Source organism: Athene cunicularia (assembly GCF_003259725.1).
Source record: "Athene cunicularia isolate RWA chromosome Z unlocalized genomic scaffold, athCun1 chrZ_part3, whole genome shotgun sequence".
NCBI lineage: Eukaryota > Metazoa > Chordata > Aves > Strigiformes > Strigidae > Athene > Athene cunicularia.
Window position 1 is genome coordinate 14,165,416 of NW_020799144.1, and position 22,004 is coordinate 14,187,419.

General features: G+C 35.1%; 1 protein-coding gene across 1 annotated transcript in view; it reads left to right on the plus strand.

Moving 5' to 3' along the window:
- The window catches only part of ADGRV1 (adhesion G protein-coupled receptor V1), a 312,242-nt gene that overhangs the window by 74,657 nt on the left and 215,581 nt on the right, over window positions 1–22,004 (plus strand). Inside the window, exons 28-42 of the mRNA XM_026866507.1 lie at window positions 502–631; window positions 2,128–2,208; window positions 3,526–3,665; window positions 4,147–4,756; window positions 5,702–5,917; window positions 7,164–7,379; window positions 8,522–8,766; window positions 8,968–9,149; window positions 9,892–10,703; window positions 12,072–12,281; window positions 16,294–16,424; window positions 16,685–16,784; window positions 17,880–18,059; window positions 19,623–19,786; window positions 20,387–20,480. Coding sequence (XP_026722308.1) covers window positions 502–631; window positions 2,128–2,208; window positions 3,526–3,665; window positions 4,147–4,756; window positions 5,702–5,917; window positions 7,164–7,379; window positions 8,522–8,766; window positions 8,968–9,149; window positions 9,892–10,703; window positions 12,072–12,281; window positions 16,294–16,424; window positions 16,685–16,784; window positions 17,880–18,059; window positions 19,623–19,786; window positions 20,387–20,480 — 3,511 coding nt within the window. The remainder of the gene's footprint in view (window positions 1–501; window positions 632–2,127; window positions 2,209–3,525; window positions 3,666–4,146; window positions 4,757–5,701; window positions 5,918–7,163; window positions 7,380–8,521; window positions 8,767–8,967; window positions 9,150–9,891; window positions 10,704–12,071; window positions 12,282–16,293; window positions 16,425–16,684; window positions 16,785–17,879; window positions 18,060–19,622; window positions 19,787–20,386; window positions 20,481–22,004) is intronic.

A 22,004-nucleotide genomic window follows, 5' to 3' on the forward strand; every position in this document is an offset into this window, starting at 1 on the left:
TTCTAGCTCAACAGATATAAGAGACAGTATATATATAAAATTATTTGACTTTTACCTCCTTTCTTTGCAGCACATTGTATTTCCTAGGAAAAGCCTCTGGTTTTGATTTAGTATTTTTTCTTAAGAGAATTGTCAATTCAGCAAGAAGGGATATTTGCTATTTTTGTTGAGTATATCAAACTTTATATGAGCATACTGGTGCATGTACAATTTAAGATTATGTTTGTACATGCTAGGATTAGTATGTGTTCAACAAAATAACCTGTATGTGTTGGTGTTGGCTTGTCTAACTTTGTGCAGAAAAATATTGATGAATGGAGATGCTCATAATTCTGTAAATTGAGACTTTTTTTTTCATAACAAAGATTGATCAGATGTTTTAAAAGCTTAAGTAAAGTAGATGTTTTGACAAAGGCAAACAAAATCAAGGTTCCATTTATTTTTTCATATGGATGAAAACATTAGACTTGAACGAAAATATGAAGGTCTTTCATGTTGCAGGCTGTTGTGGGCATGCTGGAATTTCATCCAGGAGAAAGATACAAGTACATCACTGTTAACATCACCGATAATTCTATTCCTGAATTAGAAAAAACTTTTAAAGTGGAGCTGTTGAACCCAGAGGGAGGAGGTAAGGCACATACATCAATCCATCGGTTGTATTTTAATGATCTCTGCTCATCCATTACAATCTTACCTTTCTTAGGTGTATAATTTCCCTGTTATTTCAAAAGACAAACAAACACCTCCACATCCCCTAGACAGCTGTGATTTTTCTTAGGAAAGAGCTGTTCTTTGGATAATTTGTTAATCATTGCTGGAAAGGAAACCACCAGCTCCAAAATAAAGTGTGCTATTACTATGCATTAGGTTATTTAAAGACCATTGCCACTTTTCACATTGCGTAATTTCACATTTAGTAATGAGAATTGAAATAATGTAAAAAATACGTATCTTCCATTTTTAAAAATTTATAAAATACTTAAGCCTAAACAGCCAAAGTGGGTTCTTCATCTGCCACGAGTGAAATCAGAGGAATTGTGATACATTGGCTCATACTTATTCAGCTGGATTATAGCAGTTTATAGACTGTGGGTGTTGAGAGGCCTAGGGAGTTTATCTGAGCTGGAGAGGTAGATGGTAACACTGTGAAAGAACAAGAAAAACACTCAGCGGAAATCCTGGTGTGAGGTGGTAATCTCGCAAGGGATGGTGAGCATCAGTGCTCCTGCCACATAAACCCACTCAGCCCTTACAGAATTTGTTCCCATTGGAAAAAAAAATTTAAGGGAGATTGTAAAGCCAGTTGGATGAAAGAAGGTAATTAGAAATGTTGGCAGCCATGAAGTGACTTTTTAACTGATGTTATTTTTTTAAGCAATGCAGAGAAGCAAGTGTGATGATGCCTTCTGGGAAGTTTTATCATACTACCTTGAATGTGGCACTATGATGCAACACAGTGATTAGTTTGATAAAAAACTTCAGACCTTTCATGCATGTGGACTTTTTTTTTTTTTTTTTTTTTTTTTTTTTTTTTTTTTTTTGTCAAAACACTTTCAGCTAACTTTGGTAATTCATAGGCAGATACCCTATTAACACAAACCCTCATTCTGGCCTTTCTAACACCACTGCAAGCACAAAACTTAGGTTAAAGTCTCCATCAGTTAAGCTTTCTGCAGATTTTTCCCAATTTCTGGCACGTTTTCACTTTGTGAGAAAATATTAGAATGAGAAAGTTTGGGAGAGTTTAGCCTCTGGGTTTTTTTTAAGATTCATGTTTCCAGGTTCTCCATGATGGACCTCATTTAGGAGCGAGAAAGGGGAAACACAAGGAGGGGACACAAAGAGGGAAAGAAAGAAAGAAAAGAGCAAACAGAAGTGTATGTGTTTTCTTTCCTTCTGACCTCCCATTGCTATTTCCAATGTCATGAATTAAATAAGAGGTGATGTACACAATACTTTTTCTGGCTTTTATCAGAAATCCTTTATACTTTCATATCCAAAATTGATGCCTTCCTAGATACTTCCCTCTCTTGTGTTGTCCAGAAATGTTTAAATTACTTTCTGCTTTCTCTTTATTTATAAATGTATATATGTGTGTATATCTGTATGTCTGTCATCTTAAAGTTGCTGAGCTCTTTAGAAATGATGGCAGTGGTAGTGGTGATGGGAACATGGATTTCTTCTTTCCAACTGTCCATCAACGTGGTAAGCATTTTTGATTAATATTATTTTCTTATTGCTAACTGTAATATCCATCATAAATTACTATACTGACATGACTTGTCGTAGTGTTATTTTACTTGCAGTTACAGGTGATTGATTTAGATTTATCATAAAGTTCTGTCAAAACATTCTTTTCCATTTTAATTTAGGCATAATTTCAATAGCAGTCAATGTCTAGTATAACACAGAAAATAACAGCTTCTATAAAATCAAAACTATATTCTTGTAAAATGCAATATAGTCATTCCAGAAGTACAGTTTGCAAAATTAATTTTGTTTGAAAATTGTCAAATTTTCTGGAGAGCAAAAAGCAATGACACTTTTTAAATTGAGGATAATTTAAAAAAACCCAAACTGATCGTATGCTTTGATACATGTTTTATCTCATTTTGATTCCCTGCATGTCAAAAAAGCTCTTGAAAAGTAGCTGTGTTAGATTTTTTAAAGGAATGTTTTGATTGTTTTTAAGTTCTTCTCTTTAAGTTCGTATTTATGTCATGACATACAGAAAACAAAGATAGCTTAATATTGAGAAAATTTAAAAAATACTAGATGCAGAAATGACATAAAATCTGAGGGAAAATCCTAATCCTGTAGCACTTCAAATTAAACCCTACAGACCTAGAAGTGTTATATGAGCAGCCATTATCCAAACTGAATAATTTATTCCCTCATGACAGCCTGATTTTTTTAAAATTTTATTTGTAAATGTAAAGTATTTAATTTTGAATCTGAGAGTAAGTCTGTGGTATAGCCGCTTTTTGGAGCTTCCTGGGTTTTTTTGAAGTGCTGTTTCCCTTTTCCTTCTTTCTAGAAATTGTTTTCTTAAGTGCCAGGTTCTTTCTCTCTCTGAGAAGCAAGTTATCTCACCCAAGACAATCCTTTCAGTAGCAGGATTTACTGGACTTGCTTTTTCATTCCAGCTTATGTTAGGATGAGACCGGCATTCATCTGGTCTATCTGCTTGCACTGCGGTCAACCATATAACTCCCCACCATCATAAATTTTCATTCATTAAACCTATATTTTTATTTGTTCCCCCCTTAAAGCATTCATATTTTATTATATTTTTTGTTACATAGTTCCATAGAAGGGCTGCCAGGACTGCATAAGTGAAAGTCAGTTCCTTATCCATGTGAATAGTTACCATGCATTTCAAAACAACAAAGACAAAACAGCACGGATACTCCAGTTGTGCTCCCCTTTGCATTTTTTGTAACTTATTTCTGTAGCTGTTTTCTTTTCACGTACGAAAAGATGCTAGAAAAAGTAACCCTTTTTGGAACTTGCATTTAACAGCTAGCTTGGGAATTGCATCCCACATCCTTGTGACTATTGAAGCTTCTGATGACGCTCACGGTGTGTTTGAGTTCAGTACTGAGTCACTCTCGGTAAACGGAACTGAGCCTGAAGATGGAGATAGCAGTATTGTGCTGCAGGTTAGAAAGCTTTGAGTCTCCTGTTGCTGTGCAGTCTCTGTTTTTACCAGGCATTCTGCAATGTTTTTGCCATAAATCTGTAGGGTTTGAAACAACTTTATCATGCACATCTGCTTTGCTGTTTCATACTGAGTTTTCTATTGTGTATCATTCAGACTGAAGCTAAAATATAATAATAACAATAATAATAATAATAATAATAATAATAATAATAATAATAATAATAATAATAATAATAAAAATACCCACAGGTTTAAAATTACTTTTACTTGTTTACATTTGAGGTACTACAATCTTAAAATAACCGTGTTGATACAACAAATACAGCAAACCTGAGATAATAAATATTACACTGTTTTTTTAAAACACAGATTTAGTTTTAACCCATCATGTCAATGTCTTTGTTTAATTCCATCTCATACTTTTATGTTTTTCTTTCTCATAGAACAAAAATATGCAGATCTTTATATTTTTCACTTAGGTTGTGAGAACGCATGGGGCCTTATCTCAGGTGACACTGCATTGGATGATAGTCTGTGATCCTACCAAAGACCTCATGTCTACAGATGGGAATGTAACGTTTGATGTTGGCCAAGCGAGAGCAAATATTACAGTACAGGTTTCTCCTGATGAAGTTCCTGAATTGGATAAGGTGTTTTCGGTTTTGATCATCAACGTCTCCAGTGGTCGCCTTGGAAATCATACTAATGCAACGTTAACTATTTTAGCTAATGATGATCCATATGGAGTCTTCATGTTTTCTGAGCAAAACAGACCAATAAAAGTTGAGGAAGAAGCAAAAAATATCTCCCTGACGATAATAAGGCGTGGTGGTCTCCTGGGTACAGTAATGGTGACGTACAGAACTATCGGCGATGATGAAAAGTCGCCGTTTCTTCCACCTGATGTTGTTAGAGCAATAGAGGGAAAAGATTACTTACCCATTACAGGTTACACGATCTTCACAGCCAATCAAAGTGAGGCCATAATATCTTTGCCTATTTTGGACGATGATGATCCTGAGAGGTCAGAATCTGTTTTTGTGGAGCTAAGCAGTATTGTTTTGATCGAGAAAGTACAGGATCGGCCAAGTAAGTACCTCACATACGTAAAACCTGCAATTTAAATAAGAAGGCTAGTATTTATATTTAGTAGAATAAAATGCAAGAAGTTAAGTTACAAGCTTTTTACCTCTGGCAGGCTCTCTATGGTTAAAAAAATCTCTTGGTTACCTGCCTTGTATGCTATTGGCATATATTTCCTTTAGCACAGTATTTTGTCAGGGATGGACGATCATTTCTTTATTCCTTTTGTATCACCTTGTCCAAGGTCTTTCAGGCCAAATACGTTACAATATTGGTTTTATGCACTAATACCTGCTAGTCTAGTGCTGTTTCTGTAAAGTTCATTATTAGGAAATAACTAATCTAGTTTTGCTCATTGAAAGCCAAAAAAGTCTTTTAAAAATTAACTGGTGTAGTATTACACTTGCGTGTTGCTTTTTTAGTGTAGAGAATGTTTGTTTCATCTCTCATACAGGTCGCTACAGACTGATTTGTGCTTCCGAGATTCTTGGCATGTCTAACTGCTGCCCCTGCTCCAGATTAGTCTTGATGTTAAGGGAAACTTCAAATATAATTCTGCTGGGAGGTTGAAACATTATTTAGATTTCATCATAGCAAATGCAAAAATGAAATTCCTCTGAATGGCATTGATCTTACTCCTGGCCTTATGGACAAATAAGTAAATATTTTCACAGTGCCTCACCTCTTCAAAAGAATTATGTCTTGTATGCTCTACAGCAGGGTAGAATAATAAGTTATAAAAAATCAGGATTTTTCTGCCATAATATAATTCAAACACTAAAAGTATGTTGGTGCAGTTTATAGTTATACTTTATCCCATTCTAAAAAAGATAAGTTTGTTGAAATATAGTGGTGTCTAAACACTAAACTCACATGTATGCCTGTGAACTCTACAGCCATAGACAACAAATGTCTCGGGCACCCCCTCACTGAGTTTTCTTTTTGTTTCAGTTGTAAATTCTCCTCGACTTGGATTAGTGGGTGAGACAATAGCTCATGTAATTATAAATGCCAATGATGATGCTTTTGGAACACTTCAGCTGTCAGCTTCAACTGTGCGAGTTGCTGAAAATTATGTTGGACCAATCATTAATGTGACCAGAACTGGGGGATTATTTGCAGATGTTTCTGTGAAATTTAAAGCTATGCCAATAACTGCAACAGCTGGTAAGAAATCAGAATAGCAGAAGTATCCCGTCTATGTTAAAAGTGGAAAGATCATCCTGTATGCTTTGAGCAGTCAAAACAAAGTGTATACTGAATGCACTATTGTGTAACAAGTACCAAAACCAGTGGGATATTTACTGACTCAGTTTAACAGATAGGAATCCAATCCCTATGGGATAGATCATGCATCAGCTTTTAGAAAGCTTTGAGACTTATCACTGAGGAATGTAGCAAGAGAAATGATTGAAGGAATGGGGGTGTTTGTTTCCCTAGTAGCCCACCACCTCTTCAAAAAAAGAAAATAAATAATAATTTTAAAATACTACAGCAGTATATGTAGCTACTGTTTACTCCTGGTTACATATTTAAACCCACCACACATTGTTTAGGTGAGCTTACTGGAGAGGAAGTTAGACCTGGAGATTCATCTGTAAAACCAGTTTGTCAAAAAAACAATCAAAGCCCAGGAAAACTTGAATTTCTAAAAATGGGAGGTGAAGTTCTCTAGTTGGTCCCTGCTATTGAGACGACACATGAAGAAAGGAGCAAACTCATGAAGTGTGCAGGGTCATAACCTCTAGACAGTTATAAATCAAACCCACTGTATTTCAGTTGTGTCCGGAATTGAATAGGTGGGTAGCACATGCTCTGAGAACTGGTATTTTAGTTCCCTTTTTTATGTAACAGACTTTTCCAAATAAGAGTGTAGCTAGATGGATGTCAGAGTATGCTTTCCATTAATTTCTGAAGCAGAGCTGTTATCTAATTTATCACAGTTGGTCATCTAGACGTTCTGAGATGTTTGCCTAAGTGAGGTCCACACACAAAACGTGCTCTTTACTAAAATTTACTTTGACAAAGGTGCTTCTGTTCGCTTTTATCTCTTGGAAAGTCAGACAGCAATTAGAAATCAAAGACAGAAACATCTTGGTATCGTGACCTTCTCAATGGAAGACAATAATGGACCTTTTGTAACTTCCTCTTGGTCTAACAGTAGAAACTCTGTTTTGGCCAAGCTGAGTTTTATTTTAATCCATCCAGATGTCTAAAAGACAAGTGGAAATAAAAAAAGACTGTGTTGTCTGGATCTGAAGATAAAGAAAAAACCCCATAAAAATATGGAGGAATGCATGTGTAAGCAAAAAGAGAAGATTAAGTATTACTGATGATGCTCAATACACTGAACCATAATGCATTAATATTCTGCATTTTTTATTGTTTGGTTTTTCTTCATCTACAAATCTAGGTGAGGACTACAGTGTAGCCTCATCAGATGTTGTCTTACTAGAAGGAGAAACAAGTAAAGCTGTGCCAATTTATATAATTAATGATATCAATCCTGAAGTTGAGGAATCATTTTATGTTCAGCTGCTGAATCAAACAACAGGAGGAGCCTTGCTTGGATCTTTGACTAGAGCAATCATAACTATTGAGGCTTCTGATGACCCATTTGGATCCTTTGGTAAATGAGTCTTGCTTGCATATTTTCTCTCTTCTTAACATTTTTACTGCAGATTGGGGTTGAGCTGTTACTGGGCAACTGAATGAAAACTTTCAGAAGACTAAAAGGAAGCCTGCATGATGACAGTAAAGGAAAAGATAAGGCAAACCAAATTAAAACATGAAAAAAAAAAAAAAAAAAAAAAGATATTGCAAGATTTTGGAATCTACCAATAAAGATAGATGGATTTACTTTTTAAAATTTAATTTATTTTATGGGCTTCATTTCTGCAATAGCTTTAAGCCAAAATCTGCATTATACAACTTGGTATCTTCTTTTCACTAGATAATCAGCCAAAGCAGATGTACAAACCGGGGGAAATTGGAAAATATGAAGAGAAATTAAATTACATTCTCTTATTTTCTGTCAAGTACTCTAGTTTTTCTTCTACCTGTTATTATTAATAAAATGAATTGTGTATACTTTCCAAAACTAGTTTCATTATGCAGGTTTTGAGAAGAGTTGTGGTGATTTCAAAAGTGTAACGATGTTTTAGAAATCTTTTTTGCTTGTTGGGTTGATTTTTTTTTTTTTTTCCTGCCTTTTCCTTTGAGTTACCCTTTTCTCCCTTCAGTAAACTACATCATTCCTTTTCTTCCATTTTGTCAGTGGAATAAGGTAGAGGAAAGAAAGAAAAAATGTCAAAAATAAATAATTCTGGATGGGTAATCAATTAATTCTTAAAGACTTAAAGTTTAATATGAGGAAGACTTTTACTTGAAACAATTTTAGGTGGAATACACTGATTTATTTCTTTAGTAAGTGACATGAAAGCTGCTAAAGAATCTCCTTGCTGGAAATAATTATGAAACTATTCATAATTCTAAGTCTTCTAAGAGCTTAGAAACAGTTCATGGTTTGTCTCCAACAATGGACGTGTTGGAATAAACTTTTTGGATGAGATCTTAATTTTCATGCTAATTTCCTCTGCAGGTGAAAATCTTAATAGTGAAGGTTTGCTTTTAAAATTAAACCTGATTAAAAGTGATTTACTTGTGCAAGTACATGCAATCAAATGTAATAAATTGATGTACTTTGGGAGCTGATGCATTTACTTTCAGTTTCATTGTTAATGAAATACGTCTCTCTGTGCTGTACTTCAGTTTTTCAGATTACTGAATTCACTGTGGAGGAGCCCGAGTTTGGATCAGTAACCGTAAACCTGCCAATAATCCGCAACGCGGGGACACTTGGTAATGTTACTGTTCAGTGGGTTGCTACCATTAACGGACATCCTGCTGATGATGACTTGCAGGTCGCCTTGGGTAATATTACTTTTGCCCCTGGGGAAGCCATTCAGATGTTGCTGTTGGAAATCCTGGCTGACGATGTCCCAGAAATAGACGAAGTAAGTAAAGCAGTTACATCTTTCTTGAGTAGCATTAAGAGTTATAACTTGCTATAGAAATATGCGCAAATTAAAACAAGGAATGTTCTGGCTGGAAGGTGCAAGAAGTTCAGATTTTACTTTGCTTGTGATTATTGTTAGAAATACCAAAAATTGTTTAGCTGCATTATTTCTTTTTTCTTTTTTTTTTTTCTTTTTGAGATTGTCCATGTAGAATTAACTCAGGCCTCCAATGGTGGTGCTATTGGGTTAGATGGCGTGGCAAATATTATAATACCTGCCAATGATAATCCTTATGGCACAGTTTTCTTTCATCAATCCTTATATCGAATTCAGGAGCCACTAGAAAGAAATTTGCTTGCAAATATAACAGTCAGGCGAAGGTTTGTATAATGTTTGCTTTATATATATCTTATTTTTTTGTTTGTTTGTCTTGACTATAATTTCAAATGTCATGCTCCTCTTGTATAAGTGTATCAAGTTCTTGATCTGCCAGCTCAACACATTGTTATTTCACACACATTGTTTTTGAACTGGATGTCTCCTTATTAGAACTGTACATAAAGTACTTAAAGGTCATATACATTGTAATGTACAACTGATGTACGTAGTGTGCTTGAAGTTTCATTTTTTCTGTTTAATGGTCAAATAATTTAAAGCTGCCCAACAGCTTGCCCCTGTGATTTGAACTGGAGGACAAAATGGGTCAACCCTTGTGGGATGGAAAGAAACAAGAAAAGGAAAACAGGTTTTATGCATGTAATGGGATATCCTGAGGATGCCTAGGAGGAAAGGTGACAGGGTTGGGTAGCACAGGCTTTTTCTCCCTCGCTATCCTTAACAAGACTAAGTTAATTCCTAGAAACAAATGTTTGCAAACATGCATTCTTAACAGCCTGCTACTCAAGCTATAAATAATCAAACTTGCTATCCACAAAAAAACGTCAGCTCAGTTATTCTGGTGCTGTCTTCAAGGGACTCTGCTTTAATTAGCTCTTTGGAACTTTTCAGCAGTTCAGAAAGGGCCAGTTGATTTTGTTCACTTTTATTCTTAACCCAGAAACATACAGAATATTTGACATACTTCATCAACTAACATTACCTTTTTATTTTAATGTCTTTTAGTGGGGGAAGGTTTGGTCAGCTGCAGATATTTTACAGCACTTCTGAGACTGATGTCGTAGCTCTTGCCATTGAGCAAGGTCAGGATATCCTGGCCTTCTATGAGTCTCCTCTTCAAGGAATTCCTGACCAACCATCCAAGACCAGAGTGAACGTGTCGGCAGCAAGTGACCCACTGTATGCCTGTGCAACTCAGTGCCTAAAAGAACAAGCGTGTACAGCCTTTACATTTTCCAGTGCCTCTGAGACTCCTCTCTGCCTTTGGCTGACATCAGAGATCAGCCCATTAACTAACACTGCAGGATTCTGGTCCTACAAGAAAAACATCACCAGTGCATCTGCTCTTTTTAGCACACAAGCCATCGCTGGTAGTGATTATGAATCTGTTACAAGACAGTGGGCCATAATGCAGGAAGGGGAAGAGTTTGCAAATCTCACAGTTACCATACTCCCTGACAGTCTGCCAGAGTTGGATGAGAAATTCACTATATCCCTTTTAAAAGTTGAACTATTGAACATCTCAGCCAGCTTAAAAAACCAACCAACTATAGGACAGCCAAATACTTCCACAGTTATCATAATGATGAACGGTGATGCGTTTGGAGTGTTTAAGATCTACAGCGTAAGTCCCAATGCGACAGAGAAAGGTCGGTATATTGAAGTAGAAGAACGTCCTCAGACCAATGTGCAGCTGATGGTGCATAGGACAGAAGGCAGCCTGGGACAGGTGACAGTGGAATGGCGTGTGGTTGGTGGAACTGCTACCCCAAACTTGGATTTTGTAGGCGTTGGTGAGATTCTGGTGTTCGCTGAAGGTGAGGCAAAGTTTTGCACTAGTTTCTGTTTTATAAAACTAAAGAAAAGCAAAAGGAACCTGAGGAGCACTCAATCCTCTGGACATTTTGATAAGTGATGTCTTATTCTTAGATTAAACCTCCTTGAATGCTCAGGATACATATTCAATAGAATAGAGTTCATTAGCACATAGCACTATGTTGCAGAACACACGCAGTGGTAACAGAACACAAAAAGGTGAAAAGAATAAAAACCTAAGTATTTTTTAAAGAAATCCTGCAGTGTCCATTATAAAGATTACCTTTTAACCAAATAAATAAGGAATAATAATGCTGAAGATAGTTGTTACATCAAGGATAATAAAAATGAGAATCAGACCTAACCAATCTTTTGTTAACCTTCAGTCAGTATGGTGCTAATTTTTCATTATGTCTCTTTCTAGATTCTGAGATTGTACTGATTTCATAATGGAACATAACAGCATATTAAAAAAAAATTAAATTGAAGACAGGATGAACAAATCAATGGCAGACATTACTGACAGATATATTCTATCTGTTCAACGTCTGAGTTTATTGAACAGCTATTTTGAAAGCAATATATGAGAGTGTAGTGGAAATTCTAGTGTGCTAGCTAGCTAAACCATCTGAACACAAAAGGAGAGTTGCCAGCAGTGATTCTGAGGCTGAAATGCAATTACATTACTGGTTATAAGTTTAGTAAAAATGGTTTTCAAAATATATTGAAATAAAATATATCAAGAAATAGGTGTATCTTGTAAACTGATATTCTCATAGTCCTAAAACACAGGTTATACACATGCACTGAGCCAACAGGATTGTGTTGTAATTTATAATGGATTATAGACACTGGTAACTGATTGCATTTGCTGTTTACATGATCATTTGATAGTCCAAAAGATGAGTAATTAACACAATGGCAGCCTATTTTAATGTATTCCCTGGCCCAGTGAATAGTTTCAAATTGAGTAGACAGACTTGTGCATATAATTAATCAGAGAACTTTTACACTTAGTAACTTTTTTTTTAACGAGAATATTCTCCTTTTCTAAGTTAAATTTGAAATTCAGAGAATTTAAAATGCAAATAAAGAATTCTAGACATTCATAAATTATGCCTGCATTGTTCATTGCTACACTGCATCTTTAATAATTTGGTAATTACATTGCCCTAACGTCACCTTTCAATAGAAATTGAATAAAACTTCATAATGATATTCGGTTAACTTCTAGACAGGTAAATAATTATATATGCTTCATGTCCTTTTTTACGTTTGTAAGTATTTCCTACAAAAGGAGATGATGAAGTCTTTTCAAAAGGGGATATGCATGTACACACATAAGTATCGATATGTTCTTCTCCTTGTAGGGGAAACAAAAAAAACGGTCATGCTGACGATTTTAGATGATCCAGAGCCAGAGGATAATGAAAGTATCATAGTCAGCCTGGTCCATACTGAAGGCGGGAGTCGGATTCTGCCCAGCTTTGACACTGTTACAGTGGTTATTCTGGCAAGTGACAATGTGGCAGGAATTATTAGCTTCCAGACAGCCTCAAGATCTGTTATTGGGCGTGAAGGTGGGTTCTTTGTGCTGACCACCCTCTGTTTAACGTTAGCTTTCGTCCCCCTGACTCCTGTTGATAGTGACTCTCAGGGATTGGTGGTGTCACTGTTCAGGGAATGGCAGCAGAGAGAAGATAGCCAAATACTTGGCATGTGTTTCTTTGAATTTTTAACTCTCGAAAGCGTAGCACTGAAATGAAATCTGTGGAAAAGGTACACCGTTTCTAAAGCCATTTCATGTGTCGTCATCTCCGCTTTCCTTTTTTCTGAAGATCATGTCTTGCTTCTATTGGTATTGAGTTTCAAAGCTCCTTTTATCATTTCTTGTCTTACTCATTCACACCACATTCCAGAACTGTATATAATGCCCATCATACACATATTAGTAGTCACAAGCAAATCTCATCGATCAGTGACTTACAATTCACTTTAAATCTTCTAGAAAATATTCCCCCAGGAAGATTAGGATCACAACTTCCCTCTTCCTGGCTCAATAACCTGCTATTTTAAAATTTTCTGTTTATGCTTTTTTACAGTATCTAATTTAAGAATGTTTCAATCCTGCTGTCATCACTCAGTCATGACATTTGAGAAAGATCAATAATAATTTGATATGGACCAAAGGTTTCTACTGGTGCTTTAAAAGAGCATGATGATCTAAGGTTTGATGCAGTTTTGCATAGGATAATATCAGTACCAATGGCGATTGCTTTTGGCAGCCTTTGCTGGAATCTCCAACATGTAAACTGATGGGCAGGGAGATTTAACGAAACAGAAATTTGCTATTCAGGAATTGTGCATGGCATTTTATGTTTGAAGAAAAAAGCCTTTCTCAGCCAAATGTGTTCTGTTTTTTTTCCAGAAATGAAAGGACACCATAACCTTTTTTTTTTTTAAAAAAAAAAATAAAAATCTAGATATGGTTTCTGTTAATGCTGTGCTGGTGTGTGCCCAGTTTTTGTTCTTTGTTCTCCCCGTTAACAGTTCTGATCCACCTGCCAAGCCATCTGCAATCTGACAGGCTAAGAGTTGTTAATGGGCACAAAGAATTAATACAAACTGTCTCATTCCCAAAGGTTATGATGACCCTGAATGCTTTCCACTGGTTAAATATTATTCATAGCATGCTAACAAATGCTGGCCATTTGGACCTGAAATACTCTAGTTTGGAAATTACTTGATTCCAACTCCTCCAGCTTGTGCAAAGCAATGCATTGTCTTAGAGAATGAAAACTCAACCAAACTAATTCCCTTTGATTAAAAAAAAAAAAAAAAAAAAAAAAAAAAAAAAGAATGAATACAAATACTGCAGTATTTGTATTTCATTTTCAGTATCAAGTTTTTTGTTCTGAAAAGAAAATTTGTCAGACATAAATCCAAACATGATTATCTTTTATATTTACTGTATTATTAAACAATATCTGTCAAGAAAATCTGTGTTATTTTCAAGCTCTGTATATTATTTACCACCTTCCTGAGGGCAAGGGTAGCATTTTAGTACAGGCAGAGGCTTGCAACAGTCGTGTGGCTGTGACTGTATTAGAGGAAAATGCACTTCAGTAGCTTGAAATAAGGAAGAAGAGGAAGATGGCTGAGGCCCCATCCTTCTCCCTGATAAATAGAAATCTAAAGATATGGATAACATGGTTAAATACTTAAAAACTTAAAACAAACAAAAAAAAAGAATTTAGCCTAATAACACTTTCAATCTTCAGAAATCATTTAGTACTTAGTATTTCTTTCTGGAGAGGGATACCAAAGATTTTGTTAAAGCTGACCAAGAAGCCTGGCTCAGTAATTAACTACTTGGCATCTGTAATTATGATGAATTGTACTCCAGGTTTCTTCTTAGTGTTTGAATTAGAGTGTAACAGGATTCTGCATCATAAAGCATTTTGTCCTAGTCTTCAGTGAAAATTAATTGTATTACATAATTTGCATTAAAATAAGCTTTATTTAAATTATGCGTTCTGCAATTTTACTAAAGTAACCATTTTTTTTGTTAAATATTCATTTGTTTCTAATGAATGTGCAAAATTCTCAAATAGGATAGGATGGATTTCAGTGCAGCGTTAAACAGTATGATAAATTAGCCACAGGACAACCTGTAAACTGTCAGCCTGTCCTCAGATATCTGACTGTAGAGGCAGAATCCTTGTGATGTCAGTAAATTTTAAATTCTTTTATTCTCTTAGAATCAACATGAAACAACTTAAGACAAAAGATATGAACATTGGTACATCCCCTAGGCTTAACTGAAGTTTGAAATGTGGAGGCTAAATAACACATGCTAATCTATTTATTTGAAAATAGGTGTATACAAATTTTGTATTACTTCAGAATTTTAAATTTTAATTAATGATATTAAGGTCTCTTGAAATTCGTTGTTCATATCTCTCCGATTGGTAGCCAATATATGTGTATTTCTCTAATATTTCCTTACCAAAAAAAATGTTTATAAAATACTCAAATTATTCCTGGCAGTTTTAGCAATACAATACAAATTATATAGCACTATAATATACTAGAATAGCCACATAGCATCCTAACTTGATGCTCTTTAAATTATGTAATCAGAGAGACTAGCTGTGCTGCTCATTTCCTCATTTCCTTATGCCATGGAATAAGAAGTGACACAACACATCTTCTCTTTCGGTTTTGCAGATGTATCTCAATGTTTCTCAATAGGGTTGCTTCTGAATATGTACATAACGCAAATTAGAAGATGGAATTTTCCCCAGATTTCACAACAGTGAAAAAAATTCAATTCAGTTTATAGCAATACTAGTAAAGACTTTTTCACTCAATTGGGGATGGAACTTAGTCTGTCAGATTTCTGTTTCTGAATCACTAAATACATCTCCACAAAATTTGTTTAGTTCATTCTTGAGTAAGCAAAAGAAATCTCATGTTTTATTTCCAAGCAAGTCAGCGTTACAGATTTCTGCATATGTAGTGCGTTTGAAAGACAACTCAGCACCGTACATACGGGCAAAATCAAATTCCATGCACTCGAAAAACACTGCTGATGTATGGGTGCAATACACTTATATATTTTAGATAGACAGTTGCCCTCTAATGTGAACGTATTGCACAATATTTCTGATTTTACCTGCTGGTCTATTTCATACTGATATGTTAATTTCACGTCCCATATTTGAAATAATACTATATAAACTACATAAATTTTATGGATTTATGTAAATACTTAATATTATATAAATTTTCTGAATTTTACAAAGATTTCTAAGGAGTTTATGCTCTCTAATTAAAGTGCCCACTGGGTTAAATGTTATGAATGTGAAAAATACCATGATTGCATCTTAGAGATGCACATTGTCAGTTGATGCTGATTATCCCAGAAATTATAAGAAATGGTTAAAAAATTAAATTTTTTAAAATTAAAAACTATTAAATAGGAATGTTTTTGTTTTCAATACTTTATTTATTGAATTATACATTATTAAATATCAACATTTTCTGGATGTTTTCTTTCCTAACGCTGATGATTATTTCTAAGTTCAAACTCACATAAATGGAACCTATGGGTGATTACAAGCATTTTTCTCCATGAACTATGTAAAGTTGCAAGACACTGCAAGTGTTAGGGGAAAGTACATTACTTTCCCATTAGCTGGAAAACTGTGTTATAGCTGGTACGTGCAGCATTTACTATTTTCTGTAGTTCACAGACAGGTATTGCTCTTCTGTTTGTGCATGTTTTGATGGCATTTACTTTCTGTGTTACTGATCTGTACCAGGTTCACTCATATTTTGATTGTTCTTTTCAAGAGTGAACTAAAACCAGCAAAACCCAGGAGGAAAGAGTTTAGGTTTGGGTTTTTTATTTCAGGATTACAATCAAATGTGTTTGTTATATGACTGCTGTGAAGCTCACTATTAAAAATATTAATGTCTTTCAGAAAAATTATTTTAAGTGTGGTTCATATTTTTGGCTTCTCATTTTTATCATTGACATGTAGGAGGGGACACCCCAAAATATTACATGTTATCCTTTGTTCCTAGGAGAACAACTACAGTTCCATGTTGTAAGAACTGCTCCAGGACTGGGAAATGTTACTGTTGAATGGAAGATAGTTGGGCATAATGTAAAACAAAATTTTGAAAACTATTCTGGAATACTCTTTTTTCCTGAGGTAAGTCCATAAGCAAAGCTAATGGCTACAGAAGAATATTGTCATAAGAACTGAGCTGAGAAAATGAGCATGCTTTTATAGCAGTATTTGATTCTTGATCTGATTATTCACTCGCTCTACTCTTGGAGTTCTAAATTGGAGAGAGTTTTAGTTTTTGATACTTTACATTTCTTAAAGATGTTCAAAATACATTATGATACAGTGGTATCACTTGCATTTTATAGAATAATGACTAATGGGTTTATCAATAAAATGAACAGGAGACACTGAATGCAACCCTGTACGTTCACTTGCTGGATGACCACATTCCTGAAGAAAAAGAAGAATACCAGATCATCTTATACAACATCAAAACAGAAGGTAAGGGCAGAACTACAGCCTGCTATATCTTAAAACTACCACTTGGTAGTGTAATATTTTCATATGTGTTAAACCATTTTGGAAGTATAGGACTAAGCATTCTGCAGCTGGTGTGAACTATACAGAGTTCCTTCATGGTTTCTTGAAACAGGATTGATCTTTATGTGTGCATATGTGAGTGTGTGCACGTATATATATATATGTGTGTGTGTGTGTGTATAAACAAACCCCACAGTGTCTTTGCAGTTTTCCTTAATTGATGTTAAACCTTATTTGACTCTACCTGTTTGATTCAGTGGTTATTTTCTTCCCTTTAACTGAATACAAACTTGAACATACTAATGTGTTCTGGATACAGCTGCCATGAAATAAGCAGATATTTTTCATCTTTTAAAGCAAACTTGTCATGCCGCAAGCTGACTTTCTGATCTGTCTCTAAATTCCAGGAGGTCAGAATATTTTATTCTTGCCATTCAAATTATAATGAAAAAAGAAGCATGAAATTACATCCCTCTAAAAGACCCTTTGTTTAACTGAAATTAACGTCAAAACACCAAACTAACTTGACATACGTTGTGTTGCTGATAGGTGCCTTACCAACTTGCCACGATCATTGGTTGGCTCTTGTAATCTTGTAATCCATCAGGATAAGCATAAATTAATACACCAACAATTATTTACCTAGGCAAAACTTGGAAAAGGGAGTAATTCCTTAATGGAACGATTGAGAAGTTGAATATAATTTTAATTTTTGGAGTTAATTCCTGGGAAAACTTTTGCTTTCCTTTTAAATAAAAGTTTAGGGAAGTTGGTATTCAGCACTGGCCCGTTAAGTTTTGTCATTTCTTAATACATTTTTATGTCTCTATACTTTGTATGTATATAATTTCTGTTGTGATTGTGTGTTCCTGTATTTGTTATTGAATGTAAATATGTATGCACTCCACACCATCAATAAACTTCAGAGAGCACACCATGTGTTAGGTTTAATTTCATTTTCACTGTTACTGTCATTTGGATGTAATAGCAGCAGTAATATAAAAATAAATCAGTTGATAACACTTGATTCACTGTAGTCCATTTATTCTTTTTTAGGAGTCTCTTCTTCAGGTGCTGCTGTTTTGGATAGTCAAGGATATGAAGCTGTTCTGACAGTAGAAGCTAGCGATGAACCACATGGAGTCTTGAATTTTGCTTCCCCATCCAGGGTAGTTTTAATTCCAGAGGAAAACAAAACGGTTCAGCTTTTTATTAACAGAGAATTTGGATCTCTAGGTTTGTATAACAACTCCAAGAGAAATGAAGTTCTTTTTTCGTAAATTTTAGGCAAATGAAAGCCATGACAGGGAGGCTGGAAATTTTGAAAGATATTGGATACAGTTGTTACCTTCAGAATTTCTAGGCTTCTTACTGCAGGCTTAGAAACTAAGTATTAATTAAAACTGGAGCCATAGCCCTCATTTCCACAGCAAGGAGTGTGTGAGCTGTGACGTAGCTAGTAGGCTGTTAGGGTTACTAGCTTTATGTCTAATGGGTCTGTCTCAAAGTGTTAGTCCTCCAGAAGAAATTAGAAACATATGAGAAAATGAGCTTTTATGGAATGATCATTCTCACGTATTTCCCCTCTAAACTTCCAGAAGTTGGGAGTTTAGGAATGTCCCATGGTAAAAGTTGCATTCAGATCACTGAATTCAGTTTATGTCTCCTCTGAGAATTTCTTGTTCCTTTCAAAATCAATTTGTCTATCAACATCCATAAAATTAAGTGCTGCTTAATTTCAGAATTCATTAATGTGCTGTGTGCAAAATATTTTTTATGTTTGTTGCCCGAGATTTTCAACTTACATTGTGACATAACATGAGTAATCATTTCCTATTTACTTTTTTAGACTATATTTAGACCTCACTGGTAATTCCTCTTAGTTTCCTTTGTTGTATCTGTTTGGAAGTGAAGTGACCATTTACAATGAATATTCAATATCTGGACACACCACAGATTTGTAGAGGCATTTTAAGGTTTACCCATTTCTTTTTTAATATCAATCAGTATCTAATTTACTTTTGGAGCACTACTCAGGAAACTAATGCTTTATGATAATCCATAATAAATATAAGATCTCTTACTTAAATTAAAGTCCATCATTATTTATTAAAGCTGAGATTCTTTTGTACTCTATATTTTATTTCATATAGACTAGCTTTGAATTTCCTCTGTCATTTTATCTCCAGGATGACTCTCTTTAAATTTGCAACTTGATTTACCCTGGCAGATCAGTGAGACATGGCTTTATTATAAAAAAATTGTCAATTTTTTTTTCCCTTGGTAAAATATACCAATGTGTCCCCTAATTTTTATTCTTTATTGAAGTCTATGTTAATGTGCCTGGGAAGGAGACTAGATTTATTAAACCGTTATTTTCCAGCACTGCCTTTAGTGCCTTTCTTAGGTATCAGTCGTTCCTGAAACATTCTACTTCCCTTGGCACCAAACCCGATATTAATAATAAATTAGATGTCCCGGGTAGTACTTCAGCCATGTAACATTTGCAGTCCACGGCACCTCAAATATCTGAATACATTTGGTCCTGATGCTTTTTGAGTCCTGTGATGCTGGACAAATCATTAAAGGCTGGACTGAGAGCACATTAAAAAGAGTAACAAAGGTCCATTGGCTCCAGATTAATCTTCTAATCCTTCTGTTTTACAGTTAGGCTTTTCATTTTGCGGATGAGCATTTGATCTCTTTTCTTTGTCTATTCCAGTGAGTGTTATATAAGAATTGAAAAAGGTTGTTGTGTTGTTGTTTGTTTGTTTTTTTGTTTTGTCACAAATGGAACAGGTGCTATCAACGTTACGTATGCCACAGTTCCAGGATTGCTCACCTTAAGTAATCAGACAGAAGGGGCCCTGGCTGAACCAGGAGCTGATTATATAGCTGTTTCTGGCTCACTGACCTTGGAAGAAGGAGAAACATCAGCTGCCATCAATGTTACTATTCTAGAGGTAAACTCTAAACCCTTTCATTCTATACTGATCTGTATGACATCAGAAGAGGAATATTTTGGAATGTAAAGCTTGCAACCTGTATATTATTTGAAGTGATAGATTTCATTGTCATTTACAAGGACAGTTTTTATCTTAACGTTAAAATCACAGAAGGACAAATAAAAGAAAATCTTAACATTAAAATCACAGAAGGACAATTAAGAGAAAGAAGCTCTACCTATGCCTAAATGAAATTTAGTTGTCTCATTAAGACTTTACTCTCTGATATTCAGGATACCATTATTAATTGTTTACTACCAGGCTCTTACTTTCTCAGTGGTTGGGGTTTATGCCTTTCAAGTTGGGCAGAAATTTATTCACAAAAACGGTTTAGTGTCACCACGGACTCTTTTTCATGAAACGTGATGTCTTACTTCATAATTCATTCAAGGTAATCAATTTTACACCCAATAAAAGTATTTCAGGAAAATGGAAAAATAAATCAATTCTCGTCTTGCTATAATATTAGAGACTTGTAGCGTGTTGCTTTTTAGTGACTTCTGTGACAGTTTCTTAAAGGAAAAAGGAAGGGGGATGTACTGAATTTGTGTTTTGCAGGATGATGTACCAGAGGTGCAAGAATTCTTCTTGGTTAATTTAACTGCAGTGGAACTCATCATGAATCATTCAACTTCATCCCCTCCTAGGCTGGGTAAAACAACTTATACAGAATTATCTTTGTATTTTCTTTTATACAAATTGCATGCAGATTATATTACTCATTATTCCACTTTCTTGCCAACTATGCCAGTATAAGACAGGGTATTCTGAAAGAAACAGTGTAGAATATCAAACATTTTCACTATTACACTTGCTGCTTACTTTTTTAAGCTCTGTAAAAATGATAAGGCAATTTTCATGGAGGAGTTAGTAATTAACAGTTGGAGAGCACAATTATCTGAGAAGTTTTATTGGGAGTGTGTTAATCTGATTTTCATTTCCAAGCACATAATGGAAACAAAATTGTCTAAAAAATTGCTTTATGTGATTACTTTGTTCGCTCTTTTAAAAGTCTCTTTATATTACCCTTTATCAGATTTACTTTTAGGAGCCATATCCTGTGATTTTTCTACTCTTCCAGTAAATCTCATTTATCATTTGCTTAGTTAGCTCTTCATTCTGCTTCTGAATTCAGTAGCATATCTGCCTTTGGCTTTAAAGACAGTTGGATTATCCTGTGGTACTGGAGAGAGTTATACTGCTTATTTCTAACATCTTCTTTGACTCTTTTCCCTTTTCTTTGCATGCCTATAGAAGTGACAGAGTTAATTCGTTACAGATTGAAAGGTAACTTGCAAGACTCATTGCTGATTTGTAGAGACTGAGCTGTGATTAGTCAGGTCTAAAATCTAAACCATAAGAAGAGTAACGTATAAATACAGAGGATTTTTCTGTACTAGACTGTGCTGAGTGCTGTATAGTCTCACCTTCTGTCATAACGGGTTGTCAGTCTCTTGAATCCTGACTGTCGAACCCTGCTGTCATATCTGCATCGGGTTAAATGTCTTTAGGATGAACAAATGATAGTTTTAATCCATGAGGCAAAAACCTGTCGTCACTGTAAAAATGTCACTACAAATTCTGTTATCAGACTATTTTCTAACCTTGTTTCCCCCCTTGATATTTTTTCATTTGTTATGATTGACACTTTAACTCCCCCTTGGTGCCGTGCATTTGTTTAGGATTAGAACTCCAGCAATTCCATAGCCTATACAAGATACCTGAAGTATTTCTAGGAAGTGTCTTATATCAAGAGAGGGTGTTCCACACATGACACAGGCACATGCAGTCAGCCCCGCACATCTGGAATATATTGCACATGCTGTTCCTGTCATGGCCAATGGCATGCAGTATCTGGAGCGAGTCTGGTATGTCTGTGGCGTAGAGTTGAACACACTGAACTGAAGTCACCTTTATTTCTCATCGGAGGTTTCACTGATAAGCAGCAGAAACAGCGAGGGTAAAGATGATTGTGTTGTTTTCTCCGTGCTCCTCTTGCTCCCATCTTCTAGAAAAGCTGGAAGAAAGAGCCTGACTCAAAAGTGCAAGAAATTAAAAAAAAAAACAAAAAGAAAAAAAAATGATCAACAGTTGAGAGTAATGAAGGAAAACAGAATAAACTTAATCAATACAAGAAAAATCTAAACTGGGGAAGGAGGACTGGGGGCATCGGGGC